This window comes from Oncorhynchus mykiss, chromosome 13, assembly GCF_057628025.1.
Source record: "Oncorhynchus mykiss isolate SJ-2025 chromosome 13, ASM5762802v1, whole genome shotgun sequence".
In the NCBI taxonomy this organism is placed as follows: domain Eukaryota; kingdom Metazoa; phylum Chordata; class Actinopteri; order Salmoniformes; family Salmonidae; genus Oncorhynchus; species Oncorhynchus mykiss.
Genome location: NC_143034.1, coordinates 18352501 through 18372500, shown reverse-complemented (window position 1 = coordinate 18372500; position 20000 = coordinate 18352501). Strand labels below are relative to the sequence as shown.

Below are 20000 nucleotides of genomic sequence, written 5' to 3'. Positions count from 1 at the left end.
GTAGATACCATGTAATCTCTACCGACTCCCTATGATTTTAAAAACAGAGCAGGTTTTGGCCTCTTGCATGTTAATGTCAGAAGTCTATTTCCAAAAATAGACGTCATTAGAATATGGGCCAAAACAACAAATGAAGACATAATGGTTTTATCAGAAACTTGGTTAAAGAAATGTGTGAAATGTTCTATTGATTGGTACACGGTTTTTAGAGCTGATCGGATGAGTAAAGGAGGAGGGGTTACAATTTATGTTAAATCTGAGTTTAACACCTCTGAAATTCTCTCCATTACCAAAACCAAACATTTTGAATTGCTTAGCTTAAAGTGAACGTATATAAGAACTCCCACATTACTGTAGTCAGCTGCTACAGACCGCCCTCGGCTGCTACAGACCGCCCTCGGCTGCTACAGACCGCCCTCGGCTGCTACAGACCGCCCTCGGCTGCTACAGACCGCCTTCGGCTGCTACAGACCGCCCTCGGCTGCTACAGACCGCCCTCGGCTGCTACAGACCGCCATCGGCTGCTACAGACCGCCCTCGGCTGCTACAGACCGCCCTCGGCTGCTACAGACCGCCCTCGGCTGCTACAGCCCGCCATTCGGCTGCTACAGACCGCCCTCGGCTGCTACAGACCGCCCTCGGCTGCTACAGCCCGCCATTCGGATGCTACAGACCGCCCTCGGCTGCTACAGACCGCCCTCGGCTGCTACAGACCGCCCTCGGCTGCTACAGACCGCCCTCGGCTGCTACAGACCGCCCTCGGCTGCTACAGACCGCCTTCGGCTGCTACAGACCGCCCTCGGCTGCTACAGACCGCCCTCGGCTGCTACAGACCGCCCTCGGCTGCTACAGACCGCCCTCGGCTGCTACAGACCGCCCTCGGCTGCTACAGACCGCCTTCGGCTGCTACAGACCGCCCTCGGCTGCTACAGACCGCCCTCGGCTGCTACAGACCGCCCTCGGCTGCTACAGACCGCCCTCGGCTTCTACAGACCGCCCTCGGCTGCTACAGACCGCCTTCGGCTGCTACAGACCGCCCTCGGCTGCTACAGACCGCCCTCGGCTGCTACAGACCGCCTTCGGCTGCTACAGACCGCCCTCGGCTGCTACAGACCGCCCTCGGCTGCTACAGACCGCCCTCGGCTGCTACAGACCGCCCTCGGCTGCTACAGACCGCCCTCGGCTGCTACAGACCGCCCTCGGCATCGGGAGACACACTTAACTCTCTTTCTGATGTCCTGCACAAGTTAAATGACTCAGAATTCATTATTTTAGGAGATTTGAACTGGTACATACTTACATCTGTATCGGGACTCTTTTAAAGAACTGTGTGACTCTGAATCTCGCTCAATTAATTAATGCGCCTACAAGACCGAATCCCAGAGCACCTAACAACTCAACGCTTTTGGACATTATTCTAATGAATAGCCCTCAAATACACATCGACTGGGATATTCTGTAATGATGTCAGTGATCACTGTGCAATTGCTTGTGTTAGAAATACAAAAATGACCAAAGCCAAACCCCGTTAGATTTATAAAATAATATATACATCTAAAAAAACATTTTGAACAGTTTGATGACAAGCGTTCTTACATGATCCATAATATTGACAGGGTAAGTCTGATTCCCCATGTGGACACTGCCTGGGACTATTTCTGTATGCAATGTGTGATAAGCATGCCCCTGTGGAGAAATGTAGAATCAGTGGAAGGGACAATCCCCGGTTTTCAGATAACTTGGCAGAATGAATTAGAAAAAGAAATGTCTCTAGACATACAAATACTGACTGGGCCTCATTCAGAGAGCTAAGAAACAAATGCACAGGGTTGATCAGGAAGTCCAAATCAGATTTCTATCTAAACGCAGTCACAGAGAACCTAAACAACCCTACCAAGTTCTGGAAGCCAATCAAATCAGTGTCAGGTTCTAATGTCTCCCCTGGCCTTCCTGACCATTTAATGATGGATTCTAATGAAGTGAAGGATAAAGCCCATATTGTAGGGGTTTTAACAAGCACTTCATATCTGCTGGTTCAGTGTTTGATAATGGTGGGGTCCAGGCCTCTAATGTCAGCTCTGTTACAGTCAACTATGATATAGGCCCTCATGTGAACCATTTTAACTTTGAGCCTGTTTCTCATGCTGAGGTCTATAAAAGCACTAAAAGGCTAGAGACACTAAACAGTCTGCAGGTCCAGACAACCTGGGCCTCTACCTCTTAAAGATAGCAGCTGGTATTATCACTGAACCTGTGGCTCACATTTTCAACTTGAGTCTCTTGACCGATTCCATACCCAGCATTTGGGAATCAACTTATGTCCTCCCACTGCTAAAGGGTGGAGATCCCTCAGAGGCTAATAACTATGGTCCTGTCTCCAAACTCCCTCTCCTGGCCAAAGTCTATGAATCCCTAGTGAACTCACAGTTAAAACAGGTCTTCATTGAGAAGAACATACTGAGCGGGGTTCAGTCTGGCTTTAGATCAGGACACAGCACCACAACTGCAGCTATGGCAACGGCAAACAATACATCATAAATGCTCTTGGTAAAAATAAACATGGTGCTGCTCTGTTTGTGGATTTATCAAAGGCATTTGATTCAGTTGACCCTGAATTGTTGCTAGCTAGACTCAGAAACATTGGTCTCAGTGAAGGGGCAGTAAATTGGTTTAGGAACTATCTTTCTGACAGAACATCACAACCTTTACCAGAGCTAGAACTCTAGTCTATAATCCATGTTTCATCTAGATATGTTAGTGCCACTGAATGAATTTGAAATATTGATGGGAGACTCTGTTACAGAGGAGTGTAAATGCTTTTTTTAGGCAGGATCATGTTGTGTTGTATTGTTGTATGTTTTAATTCTGTAATGTGTTGATTGTTGCTGCCTTCTTGGCCAGGTCTCCCTTGAAAAAGAGACTCTGGGTCTCAATGGGCTTTTCCTGGTTAAATAAAGGTTAAATACAACAAAATCTCCATGTTATTTAATGAAACCAGATAGAAAGACAATACAGAGAGTCAGGTGAATTTATTTATTTATTTATTTCACCTTTATTTAACCAGGTAGGCAAGTTGAGAACAAGTTCTCATTTACAATTGCGTGCGACCTGGCCAAGATAAAGCAAAGCAGTTCGACACATACAACGACACAGAGTTACACATGGAGTAAAACAAACATACAGTCAATAATACAGTATAAACAAGTCTATATACAATGTGAGCAAATGAGGTGAGATAAGGGAGGTAAAGGCAAAAAGGCCATGGTGGCAAAGTAAATACAATATAGCAAGTAAAACACTGGAATGGTAGATTTGCAGTGGAAGAATGTGCAAAGTAGAAATAAAAATAATGGGGGTGCAAAGGAGCAAAATAAATAAATAAATTAAATACAGTAGGGAAAGAGGTAGTTGTTTGGGCTAAATTATAGGTGGGCTATGTACAGGTGCAGTAATCTGTGAGCTGCTCTGACAGTTGGTGCTTAAAGCTAGTGAGGGAGATAAGTGTTTCCAGTTTCAGAGATTTTTGTAGTTCGTTCCAGTCATTGGCAGCAGAGAACTGGAAGGAGAGGCGGCCAAATAAATAATTGGTTTTGGGGGTGACTAGAGAGATATACCTGCTGGAGCGTGTGCTACAGGTGGGAGATGCAATGGTGACCAGCGAGCTGAGATAAGGGGGGACTTTACCTAGCAGGGTCTTGTAGATGACATGGAGCCAGTGGGTTTGGCGACGAGTATGAAGCGAGGGCCAGCCAACGAGAGCGTACAGGTCGCAATGGTGGGTAGTATATGGGGCTTTGGTGACAAAACGGATTGCACTGTGATAGACTGCATCCAATTTGTTGAGTAGGGTATTGGAGGCTATTTTGTAAATGACATCGCCAAAGTCGAGGATTGGTAGGATGGTCAGTTTTACAAGGGTATGTTTGGCAGCATGAGTGAAGGATGCTTTGTTGCGAAATAGGAAGCCAATTCTAGATTTAACTTTGGATTGGAGATGTTTGATATGGGTCTGGAAGGAGAGTTTACAGTCTAACCAGACACCTAAGTATTTGTAGTTGTCCACGTATTCTAAGTCATGAATGTAACAGCAGGTTGAAATACAATGGGAGAAACTAATAGAATGAGTTGGAAGGTGGATTGCATGGTTTAAGGGTGTGGAGGAATGTCTTGTTATCAAGGTCCTTGAACTTGACTGCTAAAGAACCACCCATTTACAGGACAGTGTGTGTTTTTGGTTTTACTATCCTTGTGGGGACCAGAAGTCCTTGATCTACTCATTTACAGGACAGTGTGTGTTTGTGGTTTTACTATCCTTGTGGGGACCAGAAGTCCTTGATCTACTCATTTACAGGACAGTGTGTGTTTGTGGTTTTACTATCCTTGTGGGGACCAGAAGTCCTTGATCTACTCATTTACAGGACAGTGTGTGTGTTTGGTTTTACTATCCTTGTGGGGAACAGAAGTCCTTGATCTACTCATTTACAGGACAGTGTGTGTTTGTGGTTTTACTATCCTTGTGGGGACCTGAAGTCCTTGATCTACTCATTTACAGGACAGTGTGTGTGTTTGGTTTTACTATCCTTGTGGGGACCAGAAGTCCTCAAAAGGATGATAAAACAAGGAAAACCTGGACCAGTGGGAACATTTCACCAGTCCCCACAAGGAAAACCTGGACCAGTGGGACATTTCACCAGTCCCCACAAGGAAAACCTGGACCAGTGGGACATTTCACCAGTCCCGACAAGGAAAACCTGGACCAGTGGGACATTTCACCAGTCCCCACAAGGAAAACCTGGACCAGTGGGACATTTCACCAGTCCCCACAAGGAAAACCTGGACCAGTGGGAACATTTCACCAGTCCCCACAAGGAAAACCTGGACCAGTGGGACATTTCACCAGTCCCCACAAGGAAAACCTGGACCAGTGGGAACATTTCACCAGTCCCCACAAGGAAAACCTGGACCAGTGGGACATTTCACCAGTCCCCACAAGGAAAACCTGGACCAGTGGGACATTTCACCAGTCCCGACAAGGAAAACCTGGACCAGTGGGAACATTTCACCAGTCCCCACAAGGAAAACCTGGACCAGTGGGACATTTCACCAGTCCCCACAAGGAAAACCTGGACCAGTGGGAACATTTCACCAGTCCCCACAAGGAAAACCTGGACCAGTGGGACATTTCACCAGTCCCCACAAGGAAAACCTGGATCAGTGGGACATTTCACCAGTCCCCACAAGGAAAACCTGGACCAGTGGGACATTTCACCAGTCCCCACAAGGAAAACCTGGACCAGTGGGACATTTCACCAGCCCCGACAAGTAAAAACCTGGATCAGTGGGAACATTTCACCAGTCCCCACAAGGAAAACCTGGACCAGTGGGAACATTTCAACAGTCCCCACAAGGAAAACCTGGACCAGTGGGACATTTCACCAGCCCCGACAAGTAAAAACCTGGACCAGTGGGAACATTTCACCAGTCCCCACAAGGAAAAAGGCTATTTTAGGGGTTAGGTTTAGGGTTACAATTAGGGTTAGTGTCAGAATTAGGGGTTAGGTTTAGGATTTAGGTGTTAAGGTTAGGTTAAGGGGTCGTCACTTCCTGTTGAACATTTCCTGTTGAAGCAGGAACGAGGGAGAGCTCGGTATGTTGTTTTGAAAAGATTGTTGTTTTGAAAGTGTATTTGAAAGTTTCTCAGTTGCTAGCTAACTTTTTAGTACGGATCCTTGGCATCAGTTGCTGGGACTGCTACTCTCTGTCCAGTGATCCTGCACACCAAGGCCGGGTCTGAGGAGCTATTTGGCGTAGCAGCTACCCTAGCTGCTAGCCAGCTGCCTATGAAGCTAGCGGGAATTATTGAGGGCTTGAAAGCAGCCTAGTCCTGTGGGACTGGAAAAGCTGTTTGTTGTGTTCAATCTTCCCTGTGACCTGTCCTGTCTGGAACTGTGAGGAGTAACAGCCTAACATATGTTGCTAGCTACCATGACAAAGACCAAAGCCGGCTGGAGGACCGTTAAACAAACAAAAATACTTCTACAACCAGTTGTTACAACAACAAGAAAATAGCTTCAAGTGTTTTGTCCAAATACTCTGAGAAATTGAAGATGGACCACAGGAAGATTGAGGTGGAGCGCTCCCACAGGACTGGAAAATCCACCACAGGCCCAGGTGACAGGCCCAGACTGATAGTGGTCAAGTTCCTGAGGTTCAAGGACAAGGTAGCTGTCCTGGAAAGAGCCAAGAACTAAAGAGGAACATATATTTTCCTCAACGAAGACTATCCTGAAGCTGTGCGTCAGAAGGGGAAAGAACTGATCCCAGCCATGAAAGCTGCCAGAGCGCGTAGAGACATGTCTTATATCTGCTATGACATGCTCATTATCCACCCACCCTTTGACAGGCTCATTATCCACCCTCCCTATGACAGGCTCATTATCCACCCTCCCTATGACATGCTCACTATCCACCCTCCCTACGACAGGCTCACTATCCACCCTCCCTATGACAGGCTCATTATCCACCCTCCCTATGACTTGCTCACTATCTACCCTCCCTATGACGTGCTCACTATCCACCCTCCCTATGACATGCTCACTATCCACCCTCCCTATGACATGCTCACTATCCACCCTCCCTATGACAGGCTCATTATCCACCCTCCCTATGACAGGCTCATTATCCACCCTCCCTATGACAGGTTCATTATCCACCATCCCTCCCAGAAGCCTGGAAGGGATGAGAGAACCAAGCGTATGGGTTCGTAGCCTCAACCCCGCAGCGCACACACACCAATTGATTAATGATTGATTAATTTGTTTGATCTTTTCCATATTATGTCTATCTCTGAGAAGATACCCAGGAAAGGACTGAAAATAGCACATTTTAATAAATGTAGCCTTAGAAATAAGGTTCACAAAATCAATAACTTACTAATATCAGATAACATTAATACATGAGCCATTTCTGAGACTCACTTAGAGGTGTTGCTGTATATATTCAGAGCCATATCCCTGTAATGCTTAGAGAAGATCTTATGTCAAGTGTTATTGAAGTGTTGTGGTTGCAGGTTCATCTGCCTCACGTAAAGCCTATTATTTTGGGGTGTTTCTATAGGCCACCAACTGCTAACAGTCAGTATCTAAATAATATGTGTGAAATAATTGATAGTGTATGTGATGTAAACAGAGAGGTCTACTTTTTGGGGGACCTGAATATTGATTGGTTTTCCTCAAGCTGTCCGCTCAAGAGGAAGCTTCTTACTGTAACCAGTGCCTGTAATCTGGTTTAGGTTATCAATCAACCTACCAGGGTGTTTACAAACACTACAGGAACAAATTGTGCATAAGAGATCATACAAAAGATTTTGCTGTGACTCTTATGTGGATGATGTTAAAAATATTTGTTGGTCTGTTGAGATTAACAAGGAGCATCCAGACGCTGCACTTGATGAATATTTGAAATTGCTTCTTCCAATTTTTGATAAACATGCACCTGTTAAGAAACTGACTGTTGGAACTGTTAAGGCTCCATGGATTGATGAGGAAATGAAAAACTGTACGGTTGAAAGAGATGGGGAAAAGGAGTGGCTAATAAGTCTGTCTGCACATCTGACTGGCTGACTTACTGCAAATTGATAAATTATGTGACTAAACTCAACAAAAAATAAGAAACTGTATTATGAAGCCAAGATCAATTATATAAAGAATGAAGGAAAACAACTTGAGTACTTTAAATGAAATTATGGGCAGAAAGACAAATTCCACTCCATCTTTTATCGAATCAGATAGCTTATTCATCACAAAACCATTTGATGTTGGCAATTATTTGATGATAATTGATTACTTCATTGGCAAAGTGGGCAAACTTAGGCAGGAAATGCCAACAACGAACAGTGAACCATCGTATTCATGCATAAAAAACAAATAATGAAAGAAAAGCATTGCAAGTTTGAGTTGTGTAAAGTTAGTGTGGGAGAGGTGGAAAAATTATTGCTAATGATCAAAAATGACAAACCTGGTATTGACAACTTAGATGGGAAGCTACTGTGGATGGTAACTGACTCTATAGCCACTCCTATCTGTCATATCTTTAATCTGAGCCTAGAGGAAAGTCTTTGTCCTCAGGCCTGGAGGGAAGCCAAAGTAATTCCGCTAACCAAGAGTGGTAAAACAGCCTTTACTGGTTCTAACAGCAAACCTATCAGCTTGCTGCCAGCTCTTAGCAAACTGTTGGAAAAAATTGTGTTTGACCAAATACAATGCTATTTCTCTGTAAACAAATGAACAACAGACTTTCAGCATGCTTATAGAGAAGGACACTCAACATATACTGCACTGACACAAATTACTGATGATGTCATGTACTGTCATGTTGTCTTGTCTCTGTCCTTTCCCTTCACCCTGTCTCCCTCTGCTGGTCGTTGTTATGTTACCTTTTCTCCCCCTCTTTTCCCCAGCTGTGCCCTGTCTCCTCCTAACTACCTCGTCACCCCGTTCCCCACCTGTTCCCTTTTTCCCTCTGATTAGGTCCCTATATCTGTCTCTGTTTCTGCTCCTGTCCTTGTCGGATTCTTGTTTGTTTGTTTGTGTGTCTCATGCCTGAACCAGACTATCATCGTGTGTGCTGCAACCTTGTCCTGTCCTGTCGGAATCTACCTGTCCATCTGAGCCCACGTATGTTCGTCATTAAAGTACTCTGTTTGTTAATTCGCTTTTGGGTCCTCATTCACGCACCATAACAGAAGAATCCGACCAAGAATGGACCCAGCGACTTCGGATCCTCTCCACTCAGCCGTCGAGATCCAGGGAGCGATGCTAGGCAGACACAAGCAGGAATTGTCTGCTGCTCGACATGCCGTTGAGACCCTGGCCACCCAAGTCTCCAACCTCACAGAACAGGTTCACCATCTCCGCCTCGATCCACCGGCCACTTCCAGGGCTTTCGAATCTCCGGAGCCCAGAATCAATAACCCGCCGTGTTACTCTGGGGAGCCCACTGAATGCCGCTCGTTCCTCACCCAGTGTGATATTGTGTTTTCTCTCCAGCCCAACACTTACTCCAGGAGCACTGCTCGTGTCGCCTACGTCATATCTCTCCTTATTGGACGGGCTCGTGAGTGGGGCACGGCAATCTGGGAGGCAAGGGCTGAGTGTATTAACCAGTATCAAGACTTTAAGGAGGAGATGATACGGGTTTTTGATCGATCTGTTTTTGGGGAGGAGGCTTCCAGGGCCCTGTCTTCCCTATGTCAAGGCAATCGATCCATAACAGACTACTCTATTGAGTTTCGCACTCTTGCTGTCTCCAGTGGCTGGAACGAGCCGGCCTTGCTCGCTCGTCTTCTGGAGGGTTTCCGCGCAGAGGTAAAGGATGAGATTCTCTCCCGGGAGGTTCCTTCCAGCGTGGATTCCTTGATTGAACTCGCTATTCGCATTGAGCGACGGGTTGATCTTCGTCACCGAGCTCGTGGAAAGGAGCTCGCGCTCTCCGTCGCCTCCCTCTCCGCATCACTACCATCTTCCTCTGCCGGCTCGGGTGCTGAGCCCATGCGGCTGGGAGGTATCCGCATCTCGACTAAGGAGAGGGAACGGAGAATCACCAACCGCCTCTGTCTCTATTGCGGTTCCGCTGGTCATTTTGCCACTTCATGTCCAGTAAAAGGCCAGAGCTCGTCAGTAAGCGGAGGGCTACTGGTGAGCGCTACTACTCCTGTCTCTCCTTCAAGATCCTGCACTACCTTGTCGGTCCATCTACGCTGGACCGGTTCGTCAGCTTCCTGCAGTGCCTTAATAGACTCTGGGGCGGAGGGCTGTTTTATGGACGAGACCTGGGCTCGGGAACATGACATTCCTCTCAGACAGTTAAAGGAGCCCACGGCCTTGTTCGCCCTGGATGGTAGTCCTCTCCCCAGGATTCAGCGTGAGACGCTACCTTTAACCCTCACTGTTTCTGGTAATCATAGTGAAACCATTTCTTTTTTAATTTTTCGTTCACCTTTTACACCTGTTGTTTTGGGCCATCCCTGGCTAGTTTGTCATAATCCTTCCATTAATTGGTCTAGTAATTCTATCCTCTCCTGGAACGTCTCTTGTCATGTGAAATGTTTAATGTCTGCTATCCCTCCTGTTTCCTCTGTCTCTTCTTCACAGGAGGAGCCTGGTGATTTGACAGGGGTGCCGGAGGAATATCACGATCTGCGCACGGTGTTCAGTCGGTCCAGGGCCACCTCTCTTCCTCCACACCGGTCGTATGATTGTAGTATTGATCTCCTTCCGGGAACCACCCCCCCCCGGGGTAGACTATACTCTCTGTCGGCTCCCGAACGTAAGGCTCTCGAAGATTATTTGTCTGTAGCTCTTGACGCCGGTACCATAGTCCCCTCCTCCTCTCCCGCCGGAGCGGGGTTTTTTTTTGTCAAGAAGAAGGACGGGTCTCTGCGCCCCTGCATAGATTATCGAGGGCTGAATGACATAACAGTGAAGAATCGTTATCCGCTTCCTCTTATGTCTTCAGCCTTCGAGATCCTGCAGGGAGCCAGGTTTTTCACTAAGTTGGACCTTCGTAACGCTTACCATCTCGTGCGCATCAGGGAGGGGGACGAGTGGAAGACGGCGTTTAACACTCCGTTAGGGCACTTTGAATACCGGGTTCTTCCTTTCGGCCTCGCTAACGCTCCAGCTGTCTTTCAGGCATTAGTCAATGATGTCCTGAGAGACATGCTGAACATCTTTGTTTTCGTTTACCTTGACGATATCCTGATTTTTTCACCGTCACTCCAGGTTCATGTTCAGCACGTTCGACGTGTCCTCCAGCGCCTTTTAGAGAATTGTCTTTTCGTGAAGGCTGAGAAGTGCACTTTTCATGCCTCCTCCGTCACATTTCTCGGTTCTGTTATTTCCGCTGAAGGCATTAAGATGGATCCCGCTAAGGTCCAAGCTGTCATTGATTGGCCCGTCCCTAAGTCACGCGTCGAGCTGCAGCGCTTTCTCGGCTTCGCGAACTTCTATCGTCGTTTCATCCGTAATTTCGGTCAGGTGGCAGCTCCTCTCACAGCCCTTACTTCTGTCAAGACGTGCTTTAAGTGGTCCGTTTCCGCCCAGGGAGCTTTTGATCTCCTCAAGAATCGTTTTACATCCGCTCCTATCCTTGTTACACCTGACGTCTCTAGACAGTTCGTTGTCGAGGTTGACGCGTCAGAGGTGGGAGTGGGAGCCATCCTTTCTCAGCGCTCCCTCTCTGACGACAAGGTCCACCCATGCGCGTATTTTTCTCATCGCCTGTCGCCGTCGGAACGTAACTATGATGTGGGTAACCGCGAACTGCTCGCCATCCGGTTAGCCCTAGGCGAATGGCGACAGTGGTTGGAGGGGGCGACCGTTCCTTTTGTCGTTTGGACTGACCATAGGAACCTTGAGTACATCCGTTCTGCCAAACGACTTAATGCGCGTCAGGCGCGTTGGGCGCTGTTTTTCGCTCGTTTCGAGTTCGTGATTTCTTATCGTCCGGGCTCTAAGAACACCAAGCCTGATGCTTTGTCTCGTCTCTTCAGTTCTTCAGTAGCCTCCACTGATCCCGAGGGGATTCTCCCTGAGGGGCGTGTTGTCGGGTTGACTGTCTGGGGAATTGAGAGGCAGGTAAAGCAAGCACTCACTCAAACTCCGTCGCCGCGCGCTTGTCCTAGGAACCTTCTTTTCGTTCCCGTTCCTACTCGTCTGGCCGTTCTTCAGTGGGCTCACTCTGCCAAGTTAGCCGGCCACCCTGGCGTTCGGGGTACGCTTGCTTCCATTCGCCAGCGTTTCTGGTGGCCCACCCGGGAGCATGACACGCGTCGTTTCGTGGCTGCTTGTTCGGTCTGCGCGCAGACTAAGTCCGGTAACTCTCCTCCTGCCGGCCGTCTCAGGCCGCTTCCTATTCCCTCTCGACCGTGGTCTCACATCGCCTTAGATTTTGTCACCGGACTGCCTTCGTCAGCGGGGAAGACTGTTATTCTTACGGTTGTCGATAGGTTCTCTAAGGCGGCTCATTTCATTCCCCTTGCTAAGCTTCCTTCTGCTAAAGAGACGGCACAAATCATCATCGAGAATGTTTTCAGAATTCATGGCCTTCCGTCAGACGTCGTTTCGGACAGAGGTCCGCAATTCACGTCTCAATTTTGGAGGGAGTTTTGCCGTTTGATTGGGGCTTCCGTCAGTCTCTCTTCCGGCTTTCACCCCCAGTCTAACGGTCAAGCAGAACGGGCCAATCAGACTATTGGTCGCATCTTACGCAGTCTTTCTTTTCGCAACCCTGCGTCTTGGTCAGAACAGCTCCCCTGGGCAGAATACGCCCACAACTCGCTTCCTTCGTCTGCGACCGGGCTATCTCCTTTTCAGAGTAGCCTCGGGTACCAGCCTCCGTTGTTCTCATCTCAGTTCGCCGAGTCCAGCGTCCCCTCCGCTCAGGCTTTTGTCCAACGTTGCGAGCGCACCTGGAAGAGGGTCAGGTCTGCACTTTGCCGTTATAGGGCGCAGACTGTGAGAGCTGCTAATAAGCGTAGAACGAAGAGCCCTAGATATTGTCGCGGTCAGAGAGTTTGGCTCTCCACTCAGAACCTTCCCCTTAAGACGGCTTCTCGCAAGTTGACCCCGCGGTTCATTGGTCCATTCCGTATCTCTCAGGTCATTAATCCTGTCGCAGTGCGACTTCTTCTTCCGCGATATCTTCGTCGCGTCCACCCGGTCTTCCATGTCTCCTGTGTTAAGCCCGCTCTTCGCGCCCCCGCTCGTCTTCCCCCCCCCCCCCCCATCCTTGTCGAGGGCGCACCTATCTACAGGGTCCGTAAAATCTTGGACATGCGTCCTCGGGGCCGTGGTCATCAGTACCTAGTTGACTGGGAGGGGTACGGTCCTGAGGAGAGGAGTTGGGTTCCCTCTCGGGACGTGCTGGACCGTGCGCTGATTGATGATTTCCTCCGTTGCCGCCAGGTTTCCTCCTCGAGTGCGCCAGGAGGCGCTCGGTGAGTGGGGGGGTACTGTCATGTACTGTCATGTTGTCTTGTCTCTGTCCTTTCCCTTCACCCTGTCTCCCTCTGCTGGTCGTTGTTATGTTACCTTTTCTCCCCCTCTTTTCCCCAGCTGTGCCCTGTCTCCTCCTAACTACCTCGTCACCCCGTTCCCCACCTGTTCCCTTTTTCCCTCTGATTAGGTCCCTATATCTGTCTCTGTTTCTGCTCCTGTCCTTGTCGGATTCTTGTTTGTTTGTTTGTGTGTCTCATGCCTGAACCAGACTATCATCGTGTGTGCTGCAACCTTGTCCTGTCCTGTCGGAATCTACCTGTCCATCTGAGCCCACGTATGTTCGTCATTAAAGTACTCTGTTTGTTAATTCGCTTTTGGGTCCTCATTCACGCACCATAACAGATGATTGGTTTAAATAAATTGATAATAAGAAGATTATGGGAGCTGTACTGTTAGATTTCAGTGCAGCCTTTGATATTATTGACCATAACCTGTTGTTGAGAAAACGTATGTGTTATGACTTTACAACCTCTGCCTTATTGTGGATTCAGAGCTATCTATCTAATATAACTCAAAGAGTTTTCTTTAATGGAGGCTTCTCTAATGTCAAACATGTAAAGTGTGGTGTACCGCAGGGCAGCTCTCTAGGCCCTCTACTCTTTTCTATTTTTAGCAATGACCTGCCACTGGGTATTTAAAAAAAGCATGTGTGTCTATGTATTCTGATAATTCAACCATATACGCATCAGCAACCACAGCTAATTAAGTCACTGAAACTTTTAGTCGGAGAGTTGCAGTCAGTTTGGAATGAGTGGCCAGTAATAAACTGGTCCTGAACATCTCTAAAAACTAAGAGTGTTGTATTTGGTACAAATCCTTCCCTAAGTTCTAGACCTCAGATTAATCTGGTAATGAAGGGTGTGGATGTTGAACAAGTTGAGGAGACTAAATTACTTGCCGTTACCTTAGATTGTAAATGGTCATGGTCAAAACATATAGATTTAATAGTTGTTAAGATGGGGAGAGGTCTGTCTTTACTAAATAGATGCTCTTTGACACCACATTCCAAAAAGCAAGTCCTACAGGCTCTAGTTTTGTCTTATCTAGATTATTGTCCAGTCGTGTGGTCGAGTTCTGCAAGGAAAGACCTAGTTAAGCTGCAGCTGACCTAGAACAGAGCGGCACGTCTTGCTCTTCATTGTAATCAGAGGGCTGATATAAATACTATGCAGGCCAGTCTCTCTTTGCAAAGAGTTGAGGAGAGACTGACTGCATCACTTCTTCTTTTTATAAGAATCATTAATGTGTTGAAAATCACAAATTGTTTGCATAGTCAACTTATACACAGCTCTAAACACACACACTTACCCCACCAGACATGCCACCAGGGGTCTTTTCACAGTCCCCAAATCCAGAACAAATTCAAGAAAGCGTACGTTATTATATAGAGACATTATTGCATGGAACTTCCTTCCATCTCATATTGCTGAGATGAACAGTAAACCTGGTTTCAAAAAACAGATAAAGCAACACCTCACATCGCCTCTCCCCTATTTGACCTAGATAGAGTGTGTGTATGTATTGATATGAAGGCTACGTTTGCCTTTTTAAATTCATGTAGTTCTGTCCTTGAGCTGTTCTGGTCTATTAATGTTCTGTATTATGTGTCATGTTCTGTGTTGGACCCCAGGAAGAGGAGCTGCTGCTTTTGCAACAGCTAATGGGGATCCTAATACAATACCACATACCAAAGAGGAGAGGTTAGGTAAAATAGGATATTGAATGGGAATCAATTGTTTGGTTCCCACAACGATAGTAAAATAAACGTGTGAGTGTGTGTTCTCGCGCACATGGGTGTTTAAACTTACCCTGGGTCCTGTTTTCTCCATATAGCCCTCCTTCAGAAAGTTCCGGGTCAATTTGGGCATCAGCTGAAAAATATGATTAAATACAGAGTGATATTGTGTGTGTACTTGTATGCGTCCGTGTGTGTGTGTGTGTGTGTGTGTACTCACCTCCGCATCATTAGCCCCTGGGAAGGCCACCTTTAGATAGTGGAGCTGGATGGCCCTTATAGAGTTGAACCAGTCTACGATCTCCTGATGGAGAGAGAGGGAGAGAGAGGGAGAGAGAGAGAGAGAGAGAGAGAGAGAGAGAGATAGAGGGGGGAGGAGTGAGCTACCTTGCTGAATTGATCCATGCACATCCATATACAGTGACAGACACCCCCACACAGCTACCTTGCCGTTGTCGTGGTAGAGGAAGATGTTTCTGGTGTTGTAGTCTTTCAGGTAGGTGATCTGTAGTCCGTTGGGGTTACCTATCTTCTCTGGCTGGAAGGCTGCGTTGATAGAGTCCACCTTGATCACCGCTTTAGGCTCCTTGGCCTAGAGAGAGGGGAGGGACAGAGAGAGTTAGGGGTGGTGGAGGGGAGGGAGAGAGAGAGTTAGGGGGTGAGAGGGGATGGAGAGAGAGTTAGAGGTGGTGGAGGGGAGGGAGAGAGAGAGAGAGTTAGGGGGTGAGAGGGGATGGAGAGAGAGTTAGAGGTGGTGGAGGGTCAGAGAGAGAGAGAGTTAGGGGGTGAGAGGGGATGGAGAGAGAGTTAGAGGTGGTGGAGGGGAGGGAGAGAGTTAGGGGGTGAGAGGGGATGGAGAGAGAGTTAGAGGTGGTGGAGGGGAGGGACAGAGAGAGTTAGAGGTGGTGGAGGGGAGGGGAGGGAGAGAGAGAGAGAGTTAGAGGTGGTGGAGGGGAGGGAGAGAGAGAGAGTTAGAGGTGGTGGAGGGGAGGGAGAGAGAGAGAGAGTTAGAGGTGGTGGAGGGGAGGGACAGAGAGAGTTAGGGGTGGTGGAGTGGAGGGAGAGAGAGAGTTAGAGGTGGTGGAGGGGAGGGAGAGAGAGAGTTAGAGGGTGAGAGGGGATGGAGAGAGAGTTAGAGGTGGTGGAGGGGATGGAGAGAGTTAGAGGTGGTGGAGGGGAGGGACAGAGAGAGTTAGAGGTGGTGGAGGGGAGGGAGAGAGAGAGAGAGTTAGAGGTGGTGGAGGGGAGGGAGAGAGAGAGAGATTTAGAGGTGGTGGAGGGGAGGGAGAGAGAGAGTTAGGGGGTGAGAGGGGATGGAGAGAGAGTTAGAGGTGGTGGAGGGGATGGAGAGAGTTAGAGGTGGTGGAGGGGAGGGACAGAGAGAGTTAGAGGTGGTGGAGGGGAGGGAGAGAGAGAGAGAGTTAGAGGTGGTGGAGGGGAGGGAGAGAGAGAGTTAGAGGTGGTGGAGGGGAGGGAGAGAGAGAGAGTTAGGGGTGGTGGAGGGGAGGGAGAGAGAGAGAGAGTTAGAGGTGGTGGAGGGGAGGGACAGAGAGAGTTAGGGGTGGTGGAGTGGAGAGAGAGAGAGAGTTAGAGGTGGTGGAGGGGAGGGAGAGAGAGAGAGAGTTAGGGGGTGAGAGGGGATGGAGAGAGAGTTAGAGGTGGTGGAGGGGAGGGACAGAGAGAGTTAGAGGTGGTGGAGGGGAGGGGAGGGAGAGAGGGAGAGAGTTAGAGGTGGTGGAGGGGAGGGACAGAGAGAGTTAGAGGTGGTGGAGGGGAGGGGAGGGAGAGAAAGAGAGAGTTAGAGGTGGTGGAGGGGAGGGAGAGAGAGAGAGTTAGAGGTGGTCGAGGGGAGGGAGAGAGAGAATTAGAGGTGGTGGAGGGGAGGGACAGAGAGAGTTAGGGGTGGTGGAGTGGAGGGAGAGAGAGAGTTAGAGGTTGTGGAGGGGAGGGGAGGGAGAGAGAGTTAGAGGTGGTGGAGGGGAGGGAGAGAGAGAGTTAGAGGTGGTGGAGGGGAGGGACAGAGAGAGTTAGGGGTGGTGGAGGGGAGGGAGAGAGAGAGTTAGTGGAGGGGAGGGACAGAGAGAGTTAGAGGTGGTGGAGGGGAGGGACAGAGAGAGAGTTAGGGGGGTGAGAGGGGAGGGAGAGAGAGAGTTAGGGGGGGTGAGAGAGGATGGAGAGAGAGAGTTAGGGGGGATGAGAGGGGATGGAGAGAGAGAGAGTTAGGGGAGTGAGAGGGGATGGAAAGAGAGTTAGGGGGTGAGAGGGGAGGGAGAGAGAGTTAGGGGGGGTGAGAGGGGATGGAGAGAGAGTTAGGGGGTGAGAGGGGAGGGAGAGAGAGAGTTAGGGGGGTGAGAGGGGAGGGAAAGAGAGAGTTAGGGGTGGAGAGAGGGGAAGGAGTTAGATAGTTAGGGGTGGAGAGAGGGGAGAGAGAGTTAGGGGTGGTGAGAGGGGGATGGAAAGAGGAGGACAGAGGGGTGGTGTAGGGACATTGGAGGGTAAGGTGGCAGGTAAGGTGTGGGATGGGAGGCTGAAGGGGGAGTGGAGGTAAGGGGGAGAGAGGGGTAGGGTGCACCCGGTGGAGGAGCTGCACATCTTTGTTGACACAAGCACTGCCTTTGCATATTATGAATAATACTTTGCCAACCGTAGTTACTGTATGTGCCAAGGACTCATTGGGGGGGGGGGGGGGGGGGGGTTGAATTAGCACTTTAGAAGGGGAACAAATGGGCTCCAACATCTTAAGTGGAACGAACACAAGAGTAATTTAGACAAATTGGCTTAATCCCCTTTCAAATCCCCAGGAGGCAGACCTAGACATCTGATAGACTTCAGAACTCTCCAAGTTCAACCCAATTGGTAGGTTTCCATGAGAACGACAACTAAACACTTCCTCGGCTGACTGTGTAAGTAGGCATTGCCTTCCCCCAGGCAATCGCCTCGACTCACAGTAGCACCCACACTGCATCACAAACACTCACTCACACATTCACACTCAATCGCCTTCCACCGTTGTAAAATGCACAGTGAAATACTTTCTGGAAGCCAGAAGAGTTAGGTATTAGACACAAAGTTACTTAACAAAGTTTAATGTGACAACTGCAGTACTTAGCACAGGATTGGTCTCTAATTTGTTTAGTCCTGTTAAACTGAGACAGAGAGTTGGAGGGGGGGAGAGTTGTCTGAACCTGCTGTACGTGGCAGGCCTTCCTGTGACTCAGTGGTTAGGAAGGTGTGTGTGTTGTGTGTCCTACAGGGTAGGGCAGGCTGCAGGCCTTCCTGTGACTCAGTGGTTAGGAAGGTGTGTGTGTTGTGTGTCCTACAGGGTAGGGCAGGCTGCAGGCCTTCCTGTGACTCAGTGGTTAGGAAGGTGTGTGTGTTGTGTGTCCTACAGGGTAGGGCAGGCTGCAGGCCTTCCTGTGACTCAGTGGTTAGGAAGGTGTGTGTGTTGTGTGTCCTACAGGGTAGGGCAGGCTGCAGGCCTTCCTGTGACTCAGTGGTTAGGAAGGTGTGTGTGTGTTGTGTGTCCTACAGGGTAGGGCAGGCTGCAGGCCTTCCTGTGACTCAGTGGTTAGGAAGGTGTGTGTGTTGTGTCCTACAGGGTAGGGCAGGCTGCAGGCCTTCCTGTGACTCAGTGGTTAGGAAGGTGTGTGTGTTGTGTGTCCTACAGGGTAGGGCAGGCTGCAGGCCTTCCTGTGATTCAGTGGTTAGGAAGGTGTGTGTGTGTGTTGTGTGTCCTACAGGGTAGGGCAGGCTGCAGAAAAGTATCAAAGCTAAAAGAGTTTGTCTCAGTATTTGTATGATTATAACAGTGCAAAAGGAAAGTATTCAGACCCCTTGCCTTTTTCCATAATTTTGTTACGTTACAGCCTTATTATAAAAATAATTTAATTACTTTTTTACCTTATCAATCTCCACACAATACCCCATAATGACAAATAAAAAACTGTTTGTTATACATGTTTGTAAATGTATAAAAAAAAATACAATATAACACATTTACATAAGTATTCAGACCCTTTACTCAGGACTTTGTTACAGCCTTGAGTCTTCTTGGATATGACGCTACAAGCTTGGCACACCTGTATTTGGGGAATTTCTCCTAATTGTATCTGCTGATCCTCTCAATCTCTTTCAGGTTGGATGTGGAGCTTCGCTGCACAGCTATTTTTAGGTCTCTCCAGAGATGTTTGATCGGGTTCAAGTCCGGGCTCTGGCTGGGTCACTCAAGGACATTCAGAGACTTGTCCCGAAGCCACACCTGCATTGACTTGGCTGTGTGCTTTGGTGTTGTTGTCCTGTTGGAAGGTGAACCTTCCCCCAGAGGTTTCTGAGCACTGTGGAGCAGGTTTTCATCAAGGATCACTCTGTACTTTGCCCTGTTCATCTTTCCCTCGATCCTGACTAGTCTCTCAGTCACTGCCACTGAAAAACATCTCCACAGCATGATGCTGTCACCACCATGCTTCACTGCAGGTTTCCTCCAGATGTGATGCTTGGCATTCAGACCAGAGCTTCTTGTTTCTCAGGGTCTGAGTCCTTTAGGTGCCTTTTGGCAAACTCCAAGCGGGCTGTCATGTGCCTTTTACTGAGGAGCGGCTTCCATCTGGCCACTCTACCATGAAGGCCTGATTGGTGGAGTGCTGCAGAGATGGTTGTCCTTCTGGAAGATTCTTCCATCTTCACAGAGGAACTCATCGGATCCTTGGTTACCTATCTGACCAAGGCCCTTCTCCACCAATTGCTCAGTTTGGCTGGCCAGCTCTAGGAAGAGTCTTGGTGGTTCCAAACTTATTTAATTTAAGAATGATGGAGGCCACTGTGTTCTTGGGGACCTTCAATGCTGCATAAATTGTTTGGTACCCTTCCCCAGATTTGTGCCTCGACACAATCCTGTCTCGGAGCTCTATGGACAATTCCTTTGACCTCATGGCTTGGTTTTTGCTCTGACATGCACTGTGAACTGTGTGACCTTATATAGACAGGTGTGTGCCTTTCCAAATCATGTCCAATCAATTGAATTTACCCTAGGTGGACTCCAATCAAGTTGTAGAAAAACATCAAGAAACAAACTTCACCTGAGTATCATAGCAACAGGTCTGAATACTTATGTAAATAAGGTATTTCAGTATTTTATTTGTAATGAATTTACAAACATTTCTAAAAGCCTGTTTTCACTTTGTCATTATGGGGTATTGTGTGTATATTGA

At 48.4% G+C, this 20000-nt stretch overlaps 1 protein-coding gene and 1 long non-coding RNA gene across 3 annotated transcripts in view; one reads left to right on the top strand and one right to left on the bottom strand.

Moving 5' to 3' along the window:
- LOC110513643 (arf-GAP with dual PH domain-containing protein 1) overlaps positions 1-20000 on the bottom strand; it is a 45249-nt gene that overhangs the window by 7297 nt on the left and 17952 nt on the right. For both annotated transcript variants that reach the window (XM_090195547.1, XM_090195548.1), the window contains exons 6-8: positions 15239-15385; positions 15014-15097; positions 14867-14929 (exon numbers count right to left, since the gene is read on the bottom strand). In XM_090195547.1, coding sequence (XP_090051673.1) covers positions 14867-14929; positions 15014-15097; positions 15239-15385 — 294 coding nt within the window. The remainder of the gene's footprint in view (positions 1-14866; positions 14930-15013; positions 15098-15238; positions 15386-20000) is intronic.
- The window catches only part of LOC118938203 (uncharacterized), a 56534-nt gene continuing 54039 nt past the window's right edge, over positions 17506-20000 (top strand). Inside the window, exon 1 of the long non-coding RNA XR_016485724.1 lies at positions 17506-17649. This is a non-coding gene — a long non-coding RNA (uncharacterized LOC118938203). The remainder of the gene's footprint in view (positions 17650-20000) is intronic.